The sequence below is a fragment of the Haematobia irritans genome, chromosome 1 (genome assembly GCF_050003625.1).
Source record: "Haematobia irritans isolate KBUSLIRL chromosome 1, ASM5000362v1, whole genome shotgun sequence".
NCBI lineage: Eukaryota > Metazoa > Arthropoda > Insecta > Diptera > Muscidae > Haematobia > Haematobia irritans.
This window is the reverse complement of record NC_134397.1, coordinates 278,170,481-278,188,940: the sequence shown is the minus strand read 5'-3', so window position 1 is coordinate 278,188,940 and position 18,460 is coordinate 278,170,481. Positions and strand designations below refer to the sequence as shown.

The 18,460-nt window shown below is 35.3% G+C and overlaps 1 protein-coding gene across 9 annotated transcripts in view; it reads left to right on the top strand.

Moving 5' to 3' along the window:
• The first annotated feature begins 513 nt into the window (after nucleotides 1–513).
• Fas1 (fasciclin 1 Fas1 domain-containing) overlaps nucleotides 514–18,460 on the top strand; it is a 95,523-nt gene continuing 77,576 nt past the window's right edge. For 3 of the 9 annotated variants that reach the window (XM_075295643.1, XM_075295632.1, XM_075295603.1), the window contains exons 1-2: nucleotides 543–710; nucleotides 8,807–9,489. In XM_075295643.1, coding sequence (XP_075151758.1) covers nucleotides 9,325–9,489 — 165 coding nt within the window. In that variant the 5' untranslated portion in view covers nucleotides 543–710; nucleotides 8,807–9,324. The other 6 variants (XM_075295610.1, XM_075295617.1, XM_075295626.1 and 3 more) reach the window with 6 other exon arrangements.

Below are 18,460 nucleotides of genomic sequence, written 5' to 3'. Positions count from 1 at the left end.
AATTAATTTATTTTTGAGTTTAATTAAATATTTTGTAAAGTTCAATTAAAGATCTAAGTGAAAACAACTAAACAACTGAGGTGTAACATAGATTGTCGATTTTATAGTGACACTTTGTGTCAACACATCATGACGACAAATTATCCCCTTGAGTCCCATTGAAAATTATTAACCAAAACAAAGTATAAGCTTGACCATAGCATTGTTTACTCACCCATGCACTCTTCAAAAATTGTTCTCAATTCAGCTATTTCTCTCTGCTTTCATCTGCTCACCTGTGACATATTATAACGAAAAGAGAGTTTTGGGGGTTGAAACCTAATAAGAGCACAGAATGTTGCAACTTGGTTCACTTCAATGGGGAACAACAATGAATGCGATAAATAAAAGAAAATTCTCTGCTTTGCTCTGGCAGAGGTTTCTGCTACAGTCGATGTCTCTGCTTTTATTCATGGCTTGATTCTAGCCAAATTGTCAATGTTTTGAGCAACTTATGCTTCAGTTGCTTGTGAAACGTCGGTTGTGTCGGTATTGCTTTCTTTCTGATATTATTGTCTCCTCCTTCTGAAAAACAACAAATATACTATATAAAAAAAGGAGCACATCCAAGTGAAGAAAATTTCATTTGAGGCATTATTGGACAACAACACAAATAAGCCAATGAATAATAAAAAAAGTCTCCTTTGGAATATGTGTGTGTGTGCGTCTGAGTGAGTTTGTATGGAAGCTGAGTGTTTGTGGGTGAATGTGTCTTTTAACTCTACTAAAATGCCAAATTAATCGAAGACAAAAGGATAATAAAAACCCAAAAATAAAAAAGAAATGAATTTTCAAATACAGATGACAAGTGCTTAAGTGTAGAAAGTGTTAATCGAATTAAAATGGAGGCAACAAAATAAACGAGCTTTTTCACATATCCTCCTTCAGTTCTGCAGCTGTGAAGACGAATTGCATAATTTTTTCATTGTTAAAGCTTTATATTTTTTCAGTGCTTATGTGTAATGGTATCTGCTCATGTTTTTGTGATAAAATATTATAAGATTTATTTTTTTGAAATTTCTAAAAGTTAGGAAACAAAATATAAAAGAAAAATGGCAATTGATGATTACTGATGTGCTAATCATAATAAAAGTAGGTTTTTATTTTTTTTGTGGGAAGTATTATTTTCACCTCTACAAGACAAAATGTTCCATATAAAAAAAAAAATTAAGAAACTGACATTCCAATTATTATATATAATGGTATATTACTAATTTTTGAAATGTTAAAAATAGTGGGATATCTGTAGATGTATCAAATCTAAAAATATTGGGATTTTCTTCTTGACTATTATAAAGTCACCTGTTTCTTTATGATGAATAACATCATAAATTCTAACCCCCATATTCATAAAAGTTAACGTAAACTTTAAGCCTACTATTACCATACAAATTCCTTCGATAAACTGTCAGTAAATTATTATGAATATGGGCATTATTCTTTCATAATTGTTTGTATTTTTGAAATGCTGAAAATTGTCTAGATGTAGCAAATCATAAAATACTGGGATTTTCATTTTGACTTTTAATAAAATAACCTGTTTCTTTCAGAGGATAAACAAAAAAATAATTTCTTATTTTTAACTCTGTTATTATTTGCTTCAATAGTTTTATGTAGATATGCAAAGAAGATCTATAAATTTATTAATACTACATTGAAAAAAAAAACAACAAATAAGGAAAGTCTAAAGTCGGGCGGGGCCGACTATATTATACCCTGCACCACTTTGTTGATCTAAATTTTCGATACCATATCACATCCGTCAAATGTGTTGGGGGCTATAGATAAAGGTTTGTCCCAAATCCATACATTTAAATATCACTCGATCTGGACAGAATTTGATAGATTTCCACAAAATCTATAGACTCAAAATTTAAGTCGGCTAATGCACTAGGGTGGAACACAATGTTAGTAAAAAAATATGGGAAACATTTAAATCTGAAGCAATTTTAAGGAAACTTCGCAAAAGTTTATTTATGATTTATCGCTCGATATATATGTATTAGAAGTTTAGGAAAATTAGAGTCATTTTTATAACTTTTCGACTAAGCAGTGGCGATTTAACAAGGAAAATGTTGGTATTTTGACCATTTTTGTCGAAATCAGAAAAACATATATATGGGAGCTATATCTAAATCTGAACCGATTCAACCAAATTTGGCACGCACAGCTACAATGCCAATTCTACTCCCTGTGCGAAATTTAAACTAAATCGGAGTTAAAAATTGGCCTCTGTGGTCATATGAGTGTAAATCGGGCGAAAGCTAAATATGGGAGCTATATCTAAATCTGAACCGATTTCAACCAAATTTGGCACGCATAGCTACAATGCTAATTCTACTCCCTGTGCAAAATTTCAATTAAATCTGAGTAAAAGATTAGCCACTGTAGTCATATGAGTGTAAATCGGACGAACGATATATATGGGAGCTATATCTAAATCTCAACCGATTTCAATAAAATTTGGCACACTTAACTATAGTACTAATTATTCTTCTTGTGAAAATTTTAAGCAAATTAGGGTAAAACTCTGGCTTCTGGGGCCATATAAGTCCATATCGGGCGAAATATAAATATGGGAGCTTTATCTAAATCTGAACCGATTTCTTCCAGAATCAATAGGGTTCTATTCTGAGCCAAAACACATACTTGTGCCAAATTTGAAGTCGATTGGACTAAAACTGCGACCTAGACTTTGATTACAAAAATGTGTTCACGGACAGACGGACATGGCTATATCGACTCAGGAGCCCACCCTGAGAATTTTTGCCAAAGACACCCTGTGTCTATCTCGTCTCCTTCTGGGTGTTGCAAACATATGCACTAATTTATAATACCCTGTTCCACAGTGTGGCGCAGGGTATAAAACATCGCTGTTCCAAAGTATTTTTCCGAGCCAAGGATGCGGATAATTGCAATAAGGGTGCATTTACTTACGTACTCAATATTAGGAAATATATTTGAATTTATTCCTTTTTTCTGATTTTTTCATCGTGAGGTGTCGAAGTCTTTTAAAAACGTGTTAATCGCAACATAAAATTGCAAATTCTGACTGGACTTATAAATTATGCCATGTTTCAAGTAAAATCGTCTTTATAATATAGTCATGAAAGATAGTCAAGTTATAAAAATTGATCGAATTTAATATAACAAGATATATAAAATATCATAACAATAAAGATACCAATTTTGTAGTCGTTTCGTTTAACTCTAAAGGTGGGTATTAAGTTCGAGTTCGAGCTAAAAACGTAATTTTTTCACGATTACTTTTCTTTAATAATCCATTGTAAGAAATACAAACTTTGTGAAAATTTGCTTTGGGCTTTTCCCCATCAAGTTATAATAAAATTTGCAAAAGATATGTATAATTTCATACATTTTTCATACTGATATAGTTTTCACTTTAGCGATTTTAGCGGCTAAACTCGAACTTAATACTCACCTTAAGTGCGAACACATTCATTGATATGTTTATCGATTTTTGATCATGGAAAATATCTTTGTATCAGAAAAATGCTTCTTCAATGCTAAGCAAAACTCGCTTATGAATGTTAGGAAGGACACAAAATATTTGTGCTCAAGACAACATTTGTAATAGTTAGTTTTGGAATATTAATGTTTTGTAAAATGTCTCTGTGAGTGATACCCAGAACAACCCCGATCATACTTCTTGCATTCAAATTCGGCAAAGACTAATAGTTTTTTGATATAACTTAAACTCAAAAACACATAAAAATATTTTTTTCTTCAATCACGAGAATCCCAGGTCAAAAAACAATTGACTTGAATCCAATATTGGTTCTAAGAAAGATATTGACAAATCGATTCACGCATTTTTAAATTCGAGCAGACTTTCCGCATTGCATTTTGGATTTCACTAATTGAAATTATATAAATAATAATTGAAATTAATAACATAAATAACTTCATTTATTTATGTTATTAATTTCAATTATTTTAAATAAAATTACTTTGGATTGACTACAGTAGAATTATGTGATGTTTGCTCGTACCCAACATCACTATATAGTCAAAATCAATGTGCTTATTTCTGGTTCGACTTGTTGTTTTAGATGGTATTTGGTAATTAAGGACGTGTTTTTGGCCCAACTATGATATCACGATCCTTTTATGATGGGGATAGTATGATCCGATAGTATCGTCCAACATGTTTAGATGGGTTAACTAAAGTTTTGTTCTACAGAGGATTTTATTTCCAATCCACAATTGTTCGATTTTTTCAAATATTGGAAACATTTACTTTGCAACTCTTTATGTATCGTGAAATTTGTAATAGCAATCACAAAAATATAGTTTTGTAAAATTAAATAATAATTGTAATCGAAAGTCCATTGTTTTTGCGAGTTCTTGCTGTTTCATCGATACAATCAATCGTATTAAGTGTTTTTATATTCTTATACATTTGTGCTTGCACCGATTATTTAAAGAATTTTTAGTTCAAATGGATGTGCACTACAATTTTACACATTACAAAAAACTAATTTAAATAAATAATAACTAATTTAAACAAATTAGTAATAATTAAATAAATAAAAAATTGTAGCTGTTTCTTTTACACATTTTTTTAATTCTTCATTAATTATTGAGATTCCCTAATCTATCACAAACATAAACAAAATTAGTGGCCCGTTGCAATTGCAAAACTTTGGAAATTGTGTAAAAACAAACAACGGGGTCTAAATTAACCAAAGTTTAATCTTAGGCCAATTTGTTCGTTTTTTCTTAATTTTTCTTCTCCCACAAACATGGATAAAAGAAAATTTCAAAACTTTTTCTCGTTAATTACTCAGCGTGACTCAGTCAATAGCAAATTTCAGTAAACAAATGTTGGTCAAAATAACGTTGAGAAAGAAAGAGAGAAAAGAGCGACGTTTCTCTTTGAATTGTGTTGTAACGACGACAACGCCACCAATGACACAAGGAGGGAAGGCAAATCTATATCTTTTATAAATATTGCCTTACGTGACGTGCCCGAGGACTCCCTTCTAATCCCACTTGTTTTACAACGTATTTCCGTGTCGTATCATAGTAGTATTCGGTTCTTGAGAGAGTGTGTATCTCAATCCATACACACTTTTTATTTGTATGCGTGTGATGTTGAATGGCTATGACAAAAAATGACATAACGCTCGTATTCACCATCAACCGTGCAATAAACGGAAGAAAGCCATGAATCCTTGACAAAGGCAAAAGGCTCGGAGAAAGAACGAACCAGGATGAGGACAAAGTTAACGTAAAATGAAACAGTGAAAACTTAAAGAAAGACCAAATGAAACCTCACCGTTGCTCCCACATAAGATAGGGGAAACCATAAAAAGTTGTTTTTTCGTTCTGAGAAAAAAGGAGAAAAAACAAATGTTTTTATTTTCCAATTCGAAGGGGTCAACAACAAATACCTAGCCAGCAATATGTGCCAGAATTGTTATTTCCTTTGAACACAGGTCAAATAAATCGATTTTCAAAGTTGATTTATTTTTGGTTTTGTTTTCCTGGCTTTCATCCACTTTTTCTACAAAAAAAATCTGGGTATTCTGACATGGCCCTGAAATACTAAGACTCTTAGCTATCAAATACTAGGTGTGTATTTGCACTGGAAAAAATGATTGGTGTAACAGGAATAGGCCCAGGTTCACATCGAGCGACTTACCAATATATTTAGATGTTAAATATTTGGGCAAATACGGTTAGTATTCGTACATTTCACATTGATATTTATCGAACCAATGGTCCGTTTGAGTCGATTTAAAAACCACTAACTGCCGATTAACCATATTTGAAAATTTAAAAAACACGCATGAAAAATTGTTGATTTTAAAAAGCTTCACAAAATCGAATAGTGAATAACTAAACAAATTCACTAGAGAGCAAAACGTTCGTTAAAAAAAAACTAATCTAAGAACTTGATTAATTTTTAAATCGTTGCGTTAAACATACAATTTATAATATTTATGGGGGGTTCCATATAGGCTTCGCCTACAATTAAAAAAAGTGCTGATTTATTTCACAATATAGTGAAATAAAACTTTGCTTCGCAAGTGGGGCCGTTTTTTCTTCAACCTTTACAACGAATACGACAAACTTTGTCTTATGCGGTCATATTCGCCAAGTGCAAGCTATTCGTTCGACTTGTTCTCAGATGCACTGGAAAAAAATATTGTCGTGAGGTCAAAGATTTCATGTCTTTAAAATACGAATGCAAATTTTGCTTAGCATAGAAGACGCATTTCTCTAATATAAAGCTTTTTTTCCTTGTCCAAAAGTCGATAAACCTTTCAATGAAGTCGTATTGTCCTTATAATTAAGCGATTTGACTTAAAAATGGGTGTCATATCACGAAAGAAAAAATTTTTGAGCTAAGGTCAACTTGACTTTAATAATTCAGAAAAATTCTTTAAAATTAATGAAATGTCTTTAAATTTGTTGTCTTTTTCCATCTTGACTACAAATCAAAAAATCGTTCAAATATAGGACATGTTTTTCAACACATTATTTTAAAGACGTTTTTTACTTAGAAAAAAAAAGTTGTCGTTAACTCGTTTTTAAAGGACTTTGATAGCATATGACGAAAAAAAGCTGCAAAAATGAAAATTTTAAATTTGCTTCCTAGAAGCAAGTACAAAAAATCCAAATTTAAAAGAGAATTGCGTCTTAAAAGAATCCTCACTTGTATTCTCCGCTTCTTTGGCTCGGAATCAATACCAACATTTTTAAAGTAAAGACAAAATCTATGGAACCGGGTATGCTTTTTTTTAGTGTGTGTACTAATGAATCTATGTTCCGTGCATTGCCACGAAACGATGAAAAAACGGCCTCGGATTGTGGTTGAGCAGCTTGAACACTTCTCTGAAAGGGCGTCATGCCCATCTTGTTTATGCCCAATTATGTGGTCCGCCTATACAACATCATGGACTTTTGTTACTTTCCAGGCTTTGAGGCTGCACTGCCAAACAAGAACTGGTAAAGATTCAAAACCCCAAAACCTCATACTGCATACCATAATGTTCTTTGGTACATACGGAACGCTGACTTGCACCAAGACTTCTGGGTTTGGTTAGGTGGTAGCCCGATGTATCAGGCTCACTTAGACTATTCAGTCCATTGTGATACCACATTGGTGAACTTCTCTCTTATCACAGAGTGCTGCCCGATTCCATGTTAAGCTCAATGACAAGGGACCTCCTTTTTATAGCCGAGTCCGAACGGCGTTCCACATTGCGGTGAAACTACTTAGAGAAGTTTTGAAACCCTCAGAAATGCCACCAGCATTAAATATAAAGAAATTACGGAGTCTTATCAACCAAGACATAAATAACATTGTACGAAACTCCACAAGAAGGTTGTGAAGGACAGTACCGATGGATTTAACTCAAATTTTACATTGAAATCAAGAACTAGGATGTACCCAGGAAACAAATTTGGAAGTTCTTCCAAAGACACAACTTTAAAAGCACTTCCAAAAGATGTCCTGCCAAAATGTTCTTTATTTTAACTACACAGGAAGTTATTTTGATTCAATTTTTTTTTCATATTTTTAATGGGTAATTTAAATTTTTTTCGGTTAAAATGGTGCAAATAAATAAAATGTTGTTGAAAAAATGCTAAATCCATTCTAGAAAAATTGCGAATTTTTGAAAATATTTGAGTTCCAACGTTTCAGACAAGCGTAGAATGTATTAGAAATCATAAAAATTATAAAAGTTATCTATTTTGCAAAATATCACAAAAATTTTTAATTCACATCCAAAACACTGAATTCGGATCACAACTTAAGAAGTGATGCAAATAAGATGCAATGGCTGTTGCAATGGTCGACATCCGTCCTCTGACAAGCCCACGTTAAATTTTCACTACTTTTTTGGCGACGCTTTTTCGCTGGGTAGTTATTGCACCCATATATCAACTTACTAGGCTAAATTTTCTAGTTTTAACTTTGTTATATTAATCTATAAAGAAATTACTAGATGAGTCAAATCCAGTCATAATAAAATCAAAATAAAAAAACTTTCCTAGCTAGATTTGTAAACGGTTGTTAGACATGGCTCAAACACTCTTTAATTTCGCAGTACGATTTAGCCATCAAAAGTAAGAATCGAATCACTGTTGGCATTTTTTTTTTAATTTCTAGAATGCGGCCACTCCACACACTGTCCGATGCGGCTGAAATTTCGCATTTTTTTAGTCCAATATAATTTTAAATTATGGCGAATAATTTTGTTAATTTGTGTGGAATAGAAAAAGGAGACTTTGAAATATTAAGTTTGAAATCAAAACCAATCTCGAGGTCAAAATATCTGGATTCAAGACAATTTTTTCGAATGTAGTTAACCACTGTAGTTTTATTGTAACATGTCATGCACTTTGAGTAAAAAAAAAATAATTCAGTGTATATGGCCTAGTGCCTTTGAAATGAAGAAAAAATACCCTAAACAAATGGAAAAAGGCAAGCAAAAACAACAAAAAGGAAATATCGCAAATACTAGCCCATTAAATACACAGAAGCAATAAAAGTCTTAAGTTTTGAACGATGTGTTTGTTAGTCGAAGTTAGGCGATTTGTCCTATGTCTAGGGACTGGAGGGGTTGATGTTATCGTCATCCGCCACCTTGTCGACGACCAGCTAACACAAATTCTACTTGTCACATTAAGCTTATATAATAATTACCAAAAAAAAAAAGAAAGAACTGCCGAACCTTTAAATATTTGAATATCATTTTGAGTGAGAAATATTTCGTTCTATCCTAAACAGAAGCAGTAGCAGCAGCAGCAGCAGTATTGAGTTTTGTATCGGAATACACTTAAATATTTAGGAAAAAATATTACAGAAAACAAAAAACTAAAAAGGATCAAAGACCAAGGAATTTAATATCCTTTTGTGTATTTTTGCATTTCATTACTACTCAACAAAGAATGAAAGAATAAAACAAAAACCGACAGAAATACGAAAGAAGAGACTAAAATTCGATATCCCTCCTTTTTGAGAAACAAACGAAACGTAACAACGTCGTTGTCGTAGACGACACGCGGACCAGACATTACGAGGGAGGTCAAACATTTGTAGTGAATAAAACAAAGCACTCTGAATAAAGGATAATAGTCCGCCAAACCAGCAACCAGCGAAATTTTCATCAATTTACTTCGTTGCGTGTCCGTCTGTCGTTGGTTTGATTGGTGCTAGTGTCGAGTCTAGAGTGTCGCCAACGTTCTTGCTTGTAGTGTGGTGGTGTTGTTGCTACAGAAGTTTTTGTCCCACCTCGTCAGCTCAAAATGTTCGCTGGTAACCGTAGTGGAGGAGGTGATAGAGGTGGCTGCACTGGTGCACCACTGAAATGGCAAAGCATTTTTGTTTTATGCGGTCTGCTTCTAGTGGTGCCACAATTGGCGTCGTCATCAATACTGGAGAAACTAAGTGAGGACACGGATTTGTCACAGGTAAGTGAAACTTTAGTTTTAAATAAAACCAAAACAAAAAAAAAGTGAAATGAATGAATTTTGTATTGTGTAAACTTTAGTAAATAGAAGGGATGTAGCCATGAAGATTGTCAGATTGTCCGACTCACCCCCCAAAATTGATTAGAGGGGCGTTTTCGTATTCTTAATAAATTTGGATTTGGTCACGAAAATGTCCCTCGAATCAATAAATGACTAAAAAAGTAAAAAGGGAATAACTAAGGATTTTTGAACTACTACATTAGTTTCAATGTCAATCATCAATCAATTGAATCCAATTAAAAATGTAATTGATTCGATTCATTTATTTTTGTTTTAGAATTTTATTTTGATTAAAAAATGAATGCCATAAATTAATAGTTGATTGATTTCTTTTCAAATTCAATACAAATTTTAATTGAATACATAAGACTTATAATAAAATACTTTGTATTTATGTTAAAGGCATTGCAATACTTGAGGACAAAATAACTCAAATATTAGCAAACATAAAGTTACTTGTTGTGTTTTATTAAGCCTGTTTTATGCACTCTGCCAATAATATCGGATAAAATATTTAATTCAGAACTTTAATTTGCTAAATCAATAGGTTTCCTTCAGAGAAATATCAAACTTTTAGACTGGAAAGCAGTGCTTCTTCCCCCAACACCCAAAACCTTCCGAGATCATTTATTTGTTTGCTGTTATTATATATTTGCACTTTTGTTCTATTTATGTTCTAAATGTTATTTTATGTTTTTTTTTCAATTTTAGAAAATTTTATTAGTTTATATCTCTCCGATCTTGCCAAATTCAAATATTATAACATAAGTTGTACAATTAAGGAAAAAAATAAGTTTTGTAGACTAATTGAACCTACTTTGACAAAAATTAGCAATATCTACAACTCTTTACAAAATTCTTCTTCAACCCATCATTAAGGATAAGAGAAAAGATATGATTGGGAAACACGCATTTAATATGCAAATGTTAGGTATGAAAAATCTGTTAAGTTGCAGCCCATTATTTCAGGCTTATTTGCATTCAGTTCATTGTGATATCACAGGTCGAGAACTTATTTCTTATTAATAAGTACTGCCCGATTTTGTTTTTATAGCCGAGTCCTAACGTCGTCTCATAGTATTTGTGAAAGCATTTAGAGAAGCTGTGAATCATTTTGAAAAGTCATCTAAATATTTCAAACCTTCAAACGATGCAATTTTTCTAGTTTTAATTTTACCACTTTTAAGTGGGTTTAGTTTATGGCGATTTCGATTGAGATAAAAGGTGCAATATTCTCGAAATTGATTACCAAATATGAAGAACACTGTCAATATTATGAATAAACAATAACTTTGGAATGACACTATAATTTGAGCGAAAATGGTAGTGTAACACCAGGGCAATATATTTTTTGCGAAACGAAAACGCCCTTAGTTTTGCAATTTTGTAACCCACTGTGGCTAGAATACTTGAGCATCTGTTGGAGAAAATGTGTATAACATACTTTTAAGGAACATTTGCAATACGATTTGATACACATCTAAGTTTATATGACGAAATGAATGGAAGCCAGTTGTAAATTATGTTAATTTGATGCTTTTAATTATCCATGACATCCATGAAGAAGGAAACACGTATATTAGAAGATTATTGTCTTGCTCATTCTAAAACAGAGGAAATACTTAAAGTGCAAGTCAATTTGAAAGTGAAAAAATCTGGAAACTCATAAACTAAAGAAACAAGAAAAGGCAATTATTGACACCTGACATCAACTAATTTAAATAATTCCCATTTTTTAATTATCTTACATTCTCTGAGATTGCCTTTTGATGTTTTTGGGTATCGTTAAATTTCTGCGGATAATAATAATCCAATGTAAGTCCATTTGTTACAGATTTGATATAAAAATATGGTAAATGACAGTTATGCATTCTTCTGTTTTTTTTTTTTTTGATTAGCTGAGGTTCTTTAGTAACATTAAATTCTAATTAACCCCTTGTTGTAACTAAAATATACAAATGAAGAAAATATACAAAACAAGAGTAAACTGTTTTAAAGGAAAAATGACCCAGCTCGTGCGAAAATTGAACAAAATTGTACAACACATTTTGAGATGACCACGAAGCGTTGTTAACACTAGAAACACTAGAAAGAAAAAATCATTGGCTCCAAATCATTGGCATTCATACTATTTTTGGAATCGTACGAAAATTTTCTTCTGCTTTAGTTCATATACTAAACTAATGTATACCGTGATTGAACATTATACGTTTAGTTCATAAAATGTTTGAAACTTAAGGCCGGATAGTGTGCTTTCAACCGTCGAACTGAACGGACGTGTTTTCTAATAGCGGAGTATTTCATCGTAATAAGTACTTATTACGAATTTCACGTGTGGTGGAAATAATAAACCACCATGCAGCGAAATTCAAAGTCATCCACTGGGTTGTTAACTTCAGGGCCCAGTGGACGGGTAACGACTGAAGTTATAAATTTGGGCAGCGACCAAGAGTCAGGCCTAATTAGTCGACCTGTAGACGGGTCGACTGGCGGTGACACTTTGTCAAGTCGAACCTTTTCTAAGGTGACGACATCAAAAGGAGGCAATCCCTCTCGAAAGAGATTCAAAGAACGAAGAAATGCTTTGTTTATCCTAAAGAAATTAGGATCAGTCGACCCAAGCACGTTGTCGGCTAAGCAAAGCGATTCCTTAAAATGGGCTCAAGGAATTCTTGAAGCTGGAAAAAGGGAACGATCACCGGATGAGCTGCCATCCTCTAAACGGGATCAAAGATCGTTTGCCTCAGTTGCAAAAGACAGCCTTGTGATGGCTATTATAAATAAAGGAGCATTGGACGGTATGATTCCAAGGCAAAAATGGGGGGAAATTGGTGTCTACTCAGAGGTGCGAAAAAAGTTTCCCGGACCAAGTCCTCGACGGCAAGATGCTGGATGGTATCAAGGACGATATAAGTTAATAGCTTTTGCAGACCAGAGGTCTATGGATTGCTTTAAAGCTGCATTGATGCTAATTGGTGAAGTTTGGGAAGGAGCCGCTTTGGAGTTAGTCGATAAAAAAGACATACCGGCTAAACCTAGAGCACATGCATGGATACCGGCAAACCCTCCTGATCCTGACTTAATACTAGAGAGACTAAAAGAATGTAACCCAGATCTTCCAACCGCCGATTGGAAGGTTGGTCGTTTGGATGAGGTGGATGGACCAAGACGACATGCGGTGTTTATATTAAACATAGAGTCGCTGCCACATCTAGCCCAGACCCAAGGACGCGTAAGTTATGGCTTTCATGATATCCATATGAAGGTATACAAAAACGATCAGCCAAAGGATTCCGAAACGGACAAGCCTCCGGTAGAGTCAGCAGTGAAAAAATCTCCTAGCGAAGCCGAAGGAGACATAAAACCTGCAGACTATGGCGAAATTCATATGCGGGAAGTTTCTACAGGCTCAAGCCTCACCAAAGCTGAACCGCGGATTGTTGCGAGAGTCACCGAGATCTGTGAAGAGGAAGCCCTTGATGACTCAATTGAAGCGGCTGATGTGACGGTGGTTGAAAATTTGGATGGTTCTACGGTTCCTCCAGATAAATCTTCACCATTGTAAGGCCGCTTCTGCTGCCTTAAAAGTTCTCCTGATGAAAGGAGACATAGATATAGTTCTTATTCAAGAACCATACATATATAAAAACAAGATCTGTGAATTAAGCACTCCGGGTTTCAAACTTTTGCATAATACCGGTAAAGATATAAATTGAGCATGTATAATTGCTAAAAACGAACTAAACTTGTTTCTGCTTCCTTCATTGAGCAATGCAGACACTGTCGTAGCCAGTCTAGAGATATCCACATGCAACTATTGGGTATCTTCGGTCTACATGGGACATGATAGGGAGATGCCACCCTGTGCCGTTAAGACCTTAGTTGAGGAGTCACTAAAAACAAAGACAAAACTCATTATGGGATGCGATGCAAATGCACATCATAGTATTTGGGGAAGTAGTGATACTAATGCAAGGGGAGAGTCGCTAATAGAGTTTATTTTGCGTACTAACCTGGTAGTTTGCAATAAGGGAGATGCACCAACCTTCGTCACCAGGAACAGACAAGAGGTTTTGGACGTAACGTTGACCTCTCCGGAACTGAATGATAAGATATCTGAGTGGCAAGTTTTGAGGGAACATAGCTTCTCAGATCATCGCTACATCAGTTTCAGATTGGCTGTTCGTACTTCAAAGACCATATTTCCGCCAAATGTTAGGAAAGCTGATTGGAATAGGTATAGGGAATCGTTCAATTCGATGATACCGGAAATGCCGGAGACAAATATGAGCACTGTGCAAGATATCGAACACGCAGTGGAGCGGATTACTAAGGCCTTCAACATTTCACTGAAAGCTGCTTGCCCTAGAGGAAAGCCAAGGGGAAAAAATCGGCCGCCATGGTGGACTACGGAGTTAAGTAATATGAGGAAATCCTGCAGGAAGCTCTTTAACAAAGCAAAGTCCACAAGAGCTCCGGAGGATTGGGACACTTACAAGATGAATCTGAGAGAATATAAACGAGAACTGAGAAGGTCTCAACAAAACTCTTGGGATGATTACTGTAGCAGTATTGAGAATACGTCAGAGGCTTCCAGACTACGGAAGGTACTAGCATCCACTAACACCGCTCCAGGTTTCATTAAAACATCGGAGGGAAATTGGACAACGTCCAGTGAGGAGACGTTGGAGGTACTTTTGGACACACACTTCCCTGGAAATCAGACGGTTGAACCATGTTCCGGCGGTGTAACAGAGGCTCAGCGATCATTTCCTATCGAGGAAATTGTGTCGGAATCTAGAATAAAATGGGTTTTAAATAGCTTTGGACCATTCAAATCCCCCGGACCTGATGGAATTACTCCGGCGGAGTTACAGGCAGTGGCTGAAAGAATTATCCCCTGGTTGATGGTGATATATAAACGATGTGTAAACTTAGCATATATTCCTGAAAAGTGGAGGGAAACAAAAGTCGTCTTCATACCTAAAGCAGGAAAAGCCTATCACTCGAGTGCGAAGGATTTCCGACCAATCAGCTTATCCTCATTCCTACTTAAGACCCTGGAGAGGATGATAGACATGTATCTTAGAACTAGCGTGGATTCAAGTTTGCTCTCGAAACGACAGCATGCATACTCGAAGGGCAGGTCTACTGAGACCGCATTGCATGAACTAGTCAGCTTTATTGAAAGCTCACTATCTGTCAAAGAATACACAATCGTGGCGTTTCTTGACATCGAAGGGGCGTTCAATAATGTCCATCCGAGCTCGATATTAAATGGACTGACAACTCTGAATGTTGATCCAGGTATACTTAGGCTGTTAGACGAACTTCTAATAAAGAGACGTATTTCAGCCACACTAGGGCAAGCAAACATACAAAGATATGTGAACAGAGGCACTCCCCAAGGAGGAGTTCTATCACCTCTTCTTTGGAATGTTGCTATAAACAACCTTCTGGTTTCCCTAGAAAAAGAAAGAATAAAAGTGGTGGCATACGCAGATGATGTGGCGCTAGCAGTCAGGGGAAAATTCCCATCCACAATCAGAGATATTATACAGAGAGCTCTCCGGATGACTGAGAAATGGGCGAAAGATAATGGTCTTGGTGTAAATCCAGCAAAGACAGAACTAGTCATGTACTGCAAAGATCGCAAACTCCCACGGTTAGGCCCATTTCCTTAGGGGGTACTGAAATTCCCTTTGGTGAGTGTGCAAAATACCTTGGCGTTATTTTGGACAGGAAGCTGAATTTTAGGCTTAATATTGAAGAGAGGGCGAGAAAAGCCACGGTAGCTTTGTACTCGTGCAAAAAGGCAATAGGGAAAAAGTGGGGACTAAAACCAAAAATTGTGCATTGGCTATACACGGCAGTAGTTAGACCTATAATGCTATATGGTGTTGTAGTCTGGTGGCCGGCACTTCAGAAACCGACTTCTTTAGATAAAGTTCAGCGTATGGCGAGCTTATGTATCTCAGGCGCATTTAGTAAGACAGGAACAGACTCCCTTAATGTCATGCTACATCTATTGCCTTTAGACATTTTGGCCAAACAGTCAGCTGCAACAACGGCTGTGCGGTTGCGCGAGCTATCGCTGTGGTCGGAAAAAATGTACGGTCATAGTTCGGTCCTCAAAATAATGCCAGATGTGCCTAAGGTAGTGGATTATACCCTGGCAAAACCACTTTTCGACAAAAAGTTTGAAACTCTAATTCCCAACAGTGAGGCGTGGTGTACACAGACCCCGGGGAATAAAAGATATATAGATTTCTATACTGATGGCTCCAAATTGGATGGACAAGTGGGGTTCGGAGTATATTCTAATGACCTGGAACTTCGAATAGCGAAAAGATTACCTAATCACTGTAGTGTTTTTCAGGCTGAAATATTAGCGATAAGAGAGGTGGCGAATTGGCTGAGAAGTAATGTTCCAAAAAATGTGGGCATTAATATATACTCAGACAGTCAACCTGCAATAAAATCCTTGGACTCTGTGTTCCTCAACTCGAAAACGGCCATCGACTGCCGCAAATCTCTCAATGAGATGGCTGAGCAGTACAATATTCACCTAATATGGGTGCCTGGCCATAGGAACATACCGGGGAACTGCGAAGCGGATGAGTTGGCAAGGCTAGGGACTACCTTACATATTCCAGGGGAACTGGAATTTGTTGGTATGCCCCTAGCTACCTGCAAGCTCATGCTGCGTGAGAAGGCTGTTATGATGGCAAATGTTCGATGGGAGAATTGCAAGGGTTGTAACGACACCAAGCAAATATGGCCCCATTTCAACTTAAACCGCACACTAGATATGCTAATGTTCTCGAGACGTCAGATATCACTCCTGATATCTGCTATAACGGGTCGCTGCCTGATAGGAGATTTTGCAAAAACTATTGGCGCGAAGTATAATGACTATTGTATGAGCTGTCATGATGCGGAGGAAAAAGAATCAATTAAACACCTCTTGTGTGAGTGTCCTGCATTTTGTGTAAAGCGCAAGAAACTTTTAGGAGCATATAGCTTCAGATTACTGGCGGATCTGGAAAACGTTAACTTAAGCAGTCTGCTAATGTTTTTGGAACAATCTGGTTGGTTTAATAAAGAAAAATAATCAAGAAGGTTCAGCGGTTAAAACTAGAAGTGCCCAAATGCAATAGGTACTTTTAGTTAATGTGGTATCACAATGGACTGAATAGTCTAAGTGAGCCTGAATCTTAATCGGGCTGCCACTTTAACCTAACCTAACCTAACCTAAGGCCGGTACTATGCTCGGTTTTCGAATTGACAATCACTTTATTTTCGCGATTCTTTTTCTAAAACAATCAATATTATAAATGAAAACAAATGTATTCCTGTTAAACCATGACCGTCAAATATATACAAATAAAACTTCGTCAAGGGTAATTGGTTACTCCGAAGCATACACGAATGCTGCTGGTAATCGATTGACGGTAATGGATTTGACCAATTCTATTTGTAGTTTAAAGATATGGAACCAACTGTTAACGACTTTTGACACCATGTAGAGCAGATGCAAGTCATTTATTTTGATGGGCACTGAAAATGTAATTTTTTTGGTATACATTTTTGAGTGCCATGCATCGATAATTCGTAGATTTAGCAGTCTTGTCGCATTCCGCCTTGGTACTTCGTAACTTATTCGCCAAAAATTCAACGAATATCGTTCTCCCACATTCAAACAAGTGGACAGTCAATTTAATTTTAAAATTTAAGATGGCTTCCTTCCCTTTTATATATTTGTTGTTGTTTTCATTAGTTAAATTAACTAAAAATAGAAATCGTTATACACAATTAAAGCATTTCCCACAAAACATTTCACAATTTCATGAAATGTGCAGCATTTTTTCCCCTTATGGAGTTCAAGAAATTTTTAAAAATTCTAGTTCCAAAAATTTCTTCCAAAATATAGCCAATTACTTCAACTTAAGTTAGACTTTAAAACTCGATACCATATTTAATACGTTTCATGGAATGGTAACTGGTATGCTAGACCATTACTCCGAAACATACATGATTGCGGCGGGTAATCGATAAATGATTACCGGAAGCCCATGATTTGTCCATACATCTTAGACAAGGAAAGTTAATCAATTCCATTTGTAGGTTAGTGATATGGGACCGTTTAGAGAAGATGACACTTATTTACCCCCAAAATGTTTGCATACAAGTCTACACACAGAAAACAAATTTGTGGTGTCAACCAATTTTTTTGCCAACCGAATTATTTGGTCCCATCTACTATCACAACATTTGTTAGAGCAACCAATTGTTGTCTGACACAAGTATACAGAAAATTGTTTGGATGACTAAATTTTGGGCACAATAACACTAATTGGAAATCACAACCAATAAGGTTTCATTTGTTTGTTAAAGGAATTATCTGTTTTTGTCGGATATTATTATAAAATTAAAGAAAACGTCCGTTGAATGATTTCAGATTTTATTTTATTTAATTGCATTACAAATTAATATTTCTTATATTGATCATTTACATAATGAAAAATTGGAATGTCGCCCAAATTCGGCAATTGTGGTTCTTGATGCACGGTTCTCAAAATATCTTCTTCTTCAGTCATCATTTGATATTCACTCTTACAATTGCTATCGATTTTCAGGGGGACTCAGGCATAACCAGGTGAAATGTTCTCGTTTGCTGATTGATTTTGAGTTTGATGATGAGGAACAAAATCTATATATACACCTTTCAAACCCCGGAAGTCTTCATATTTTGATAGATATATTTTATGAAATTGTAAGAAAATTAGGGAAAAGGTTAAAATGTAAGTGATATTAATGTAGTTTTATGTTTAACTTACTGACCACATAAGAATGCAGCTACCGGTTTAAAAAATGGTTAGATATAACTCGCAGCTGTCCTTGTTGGGTA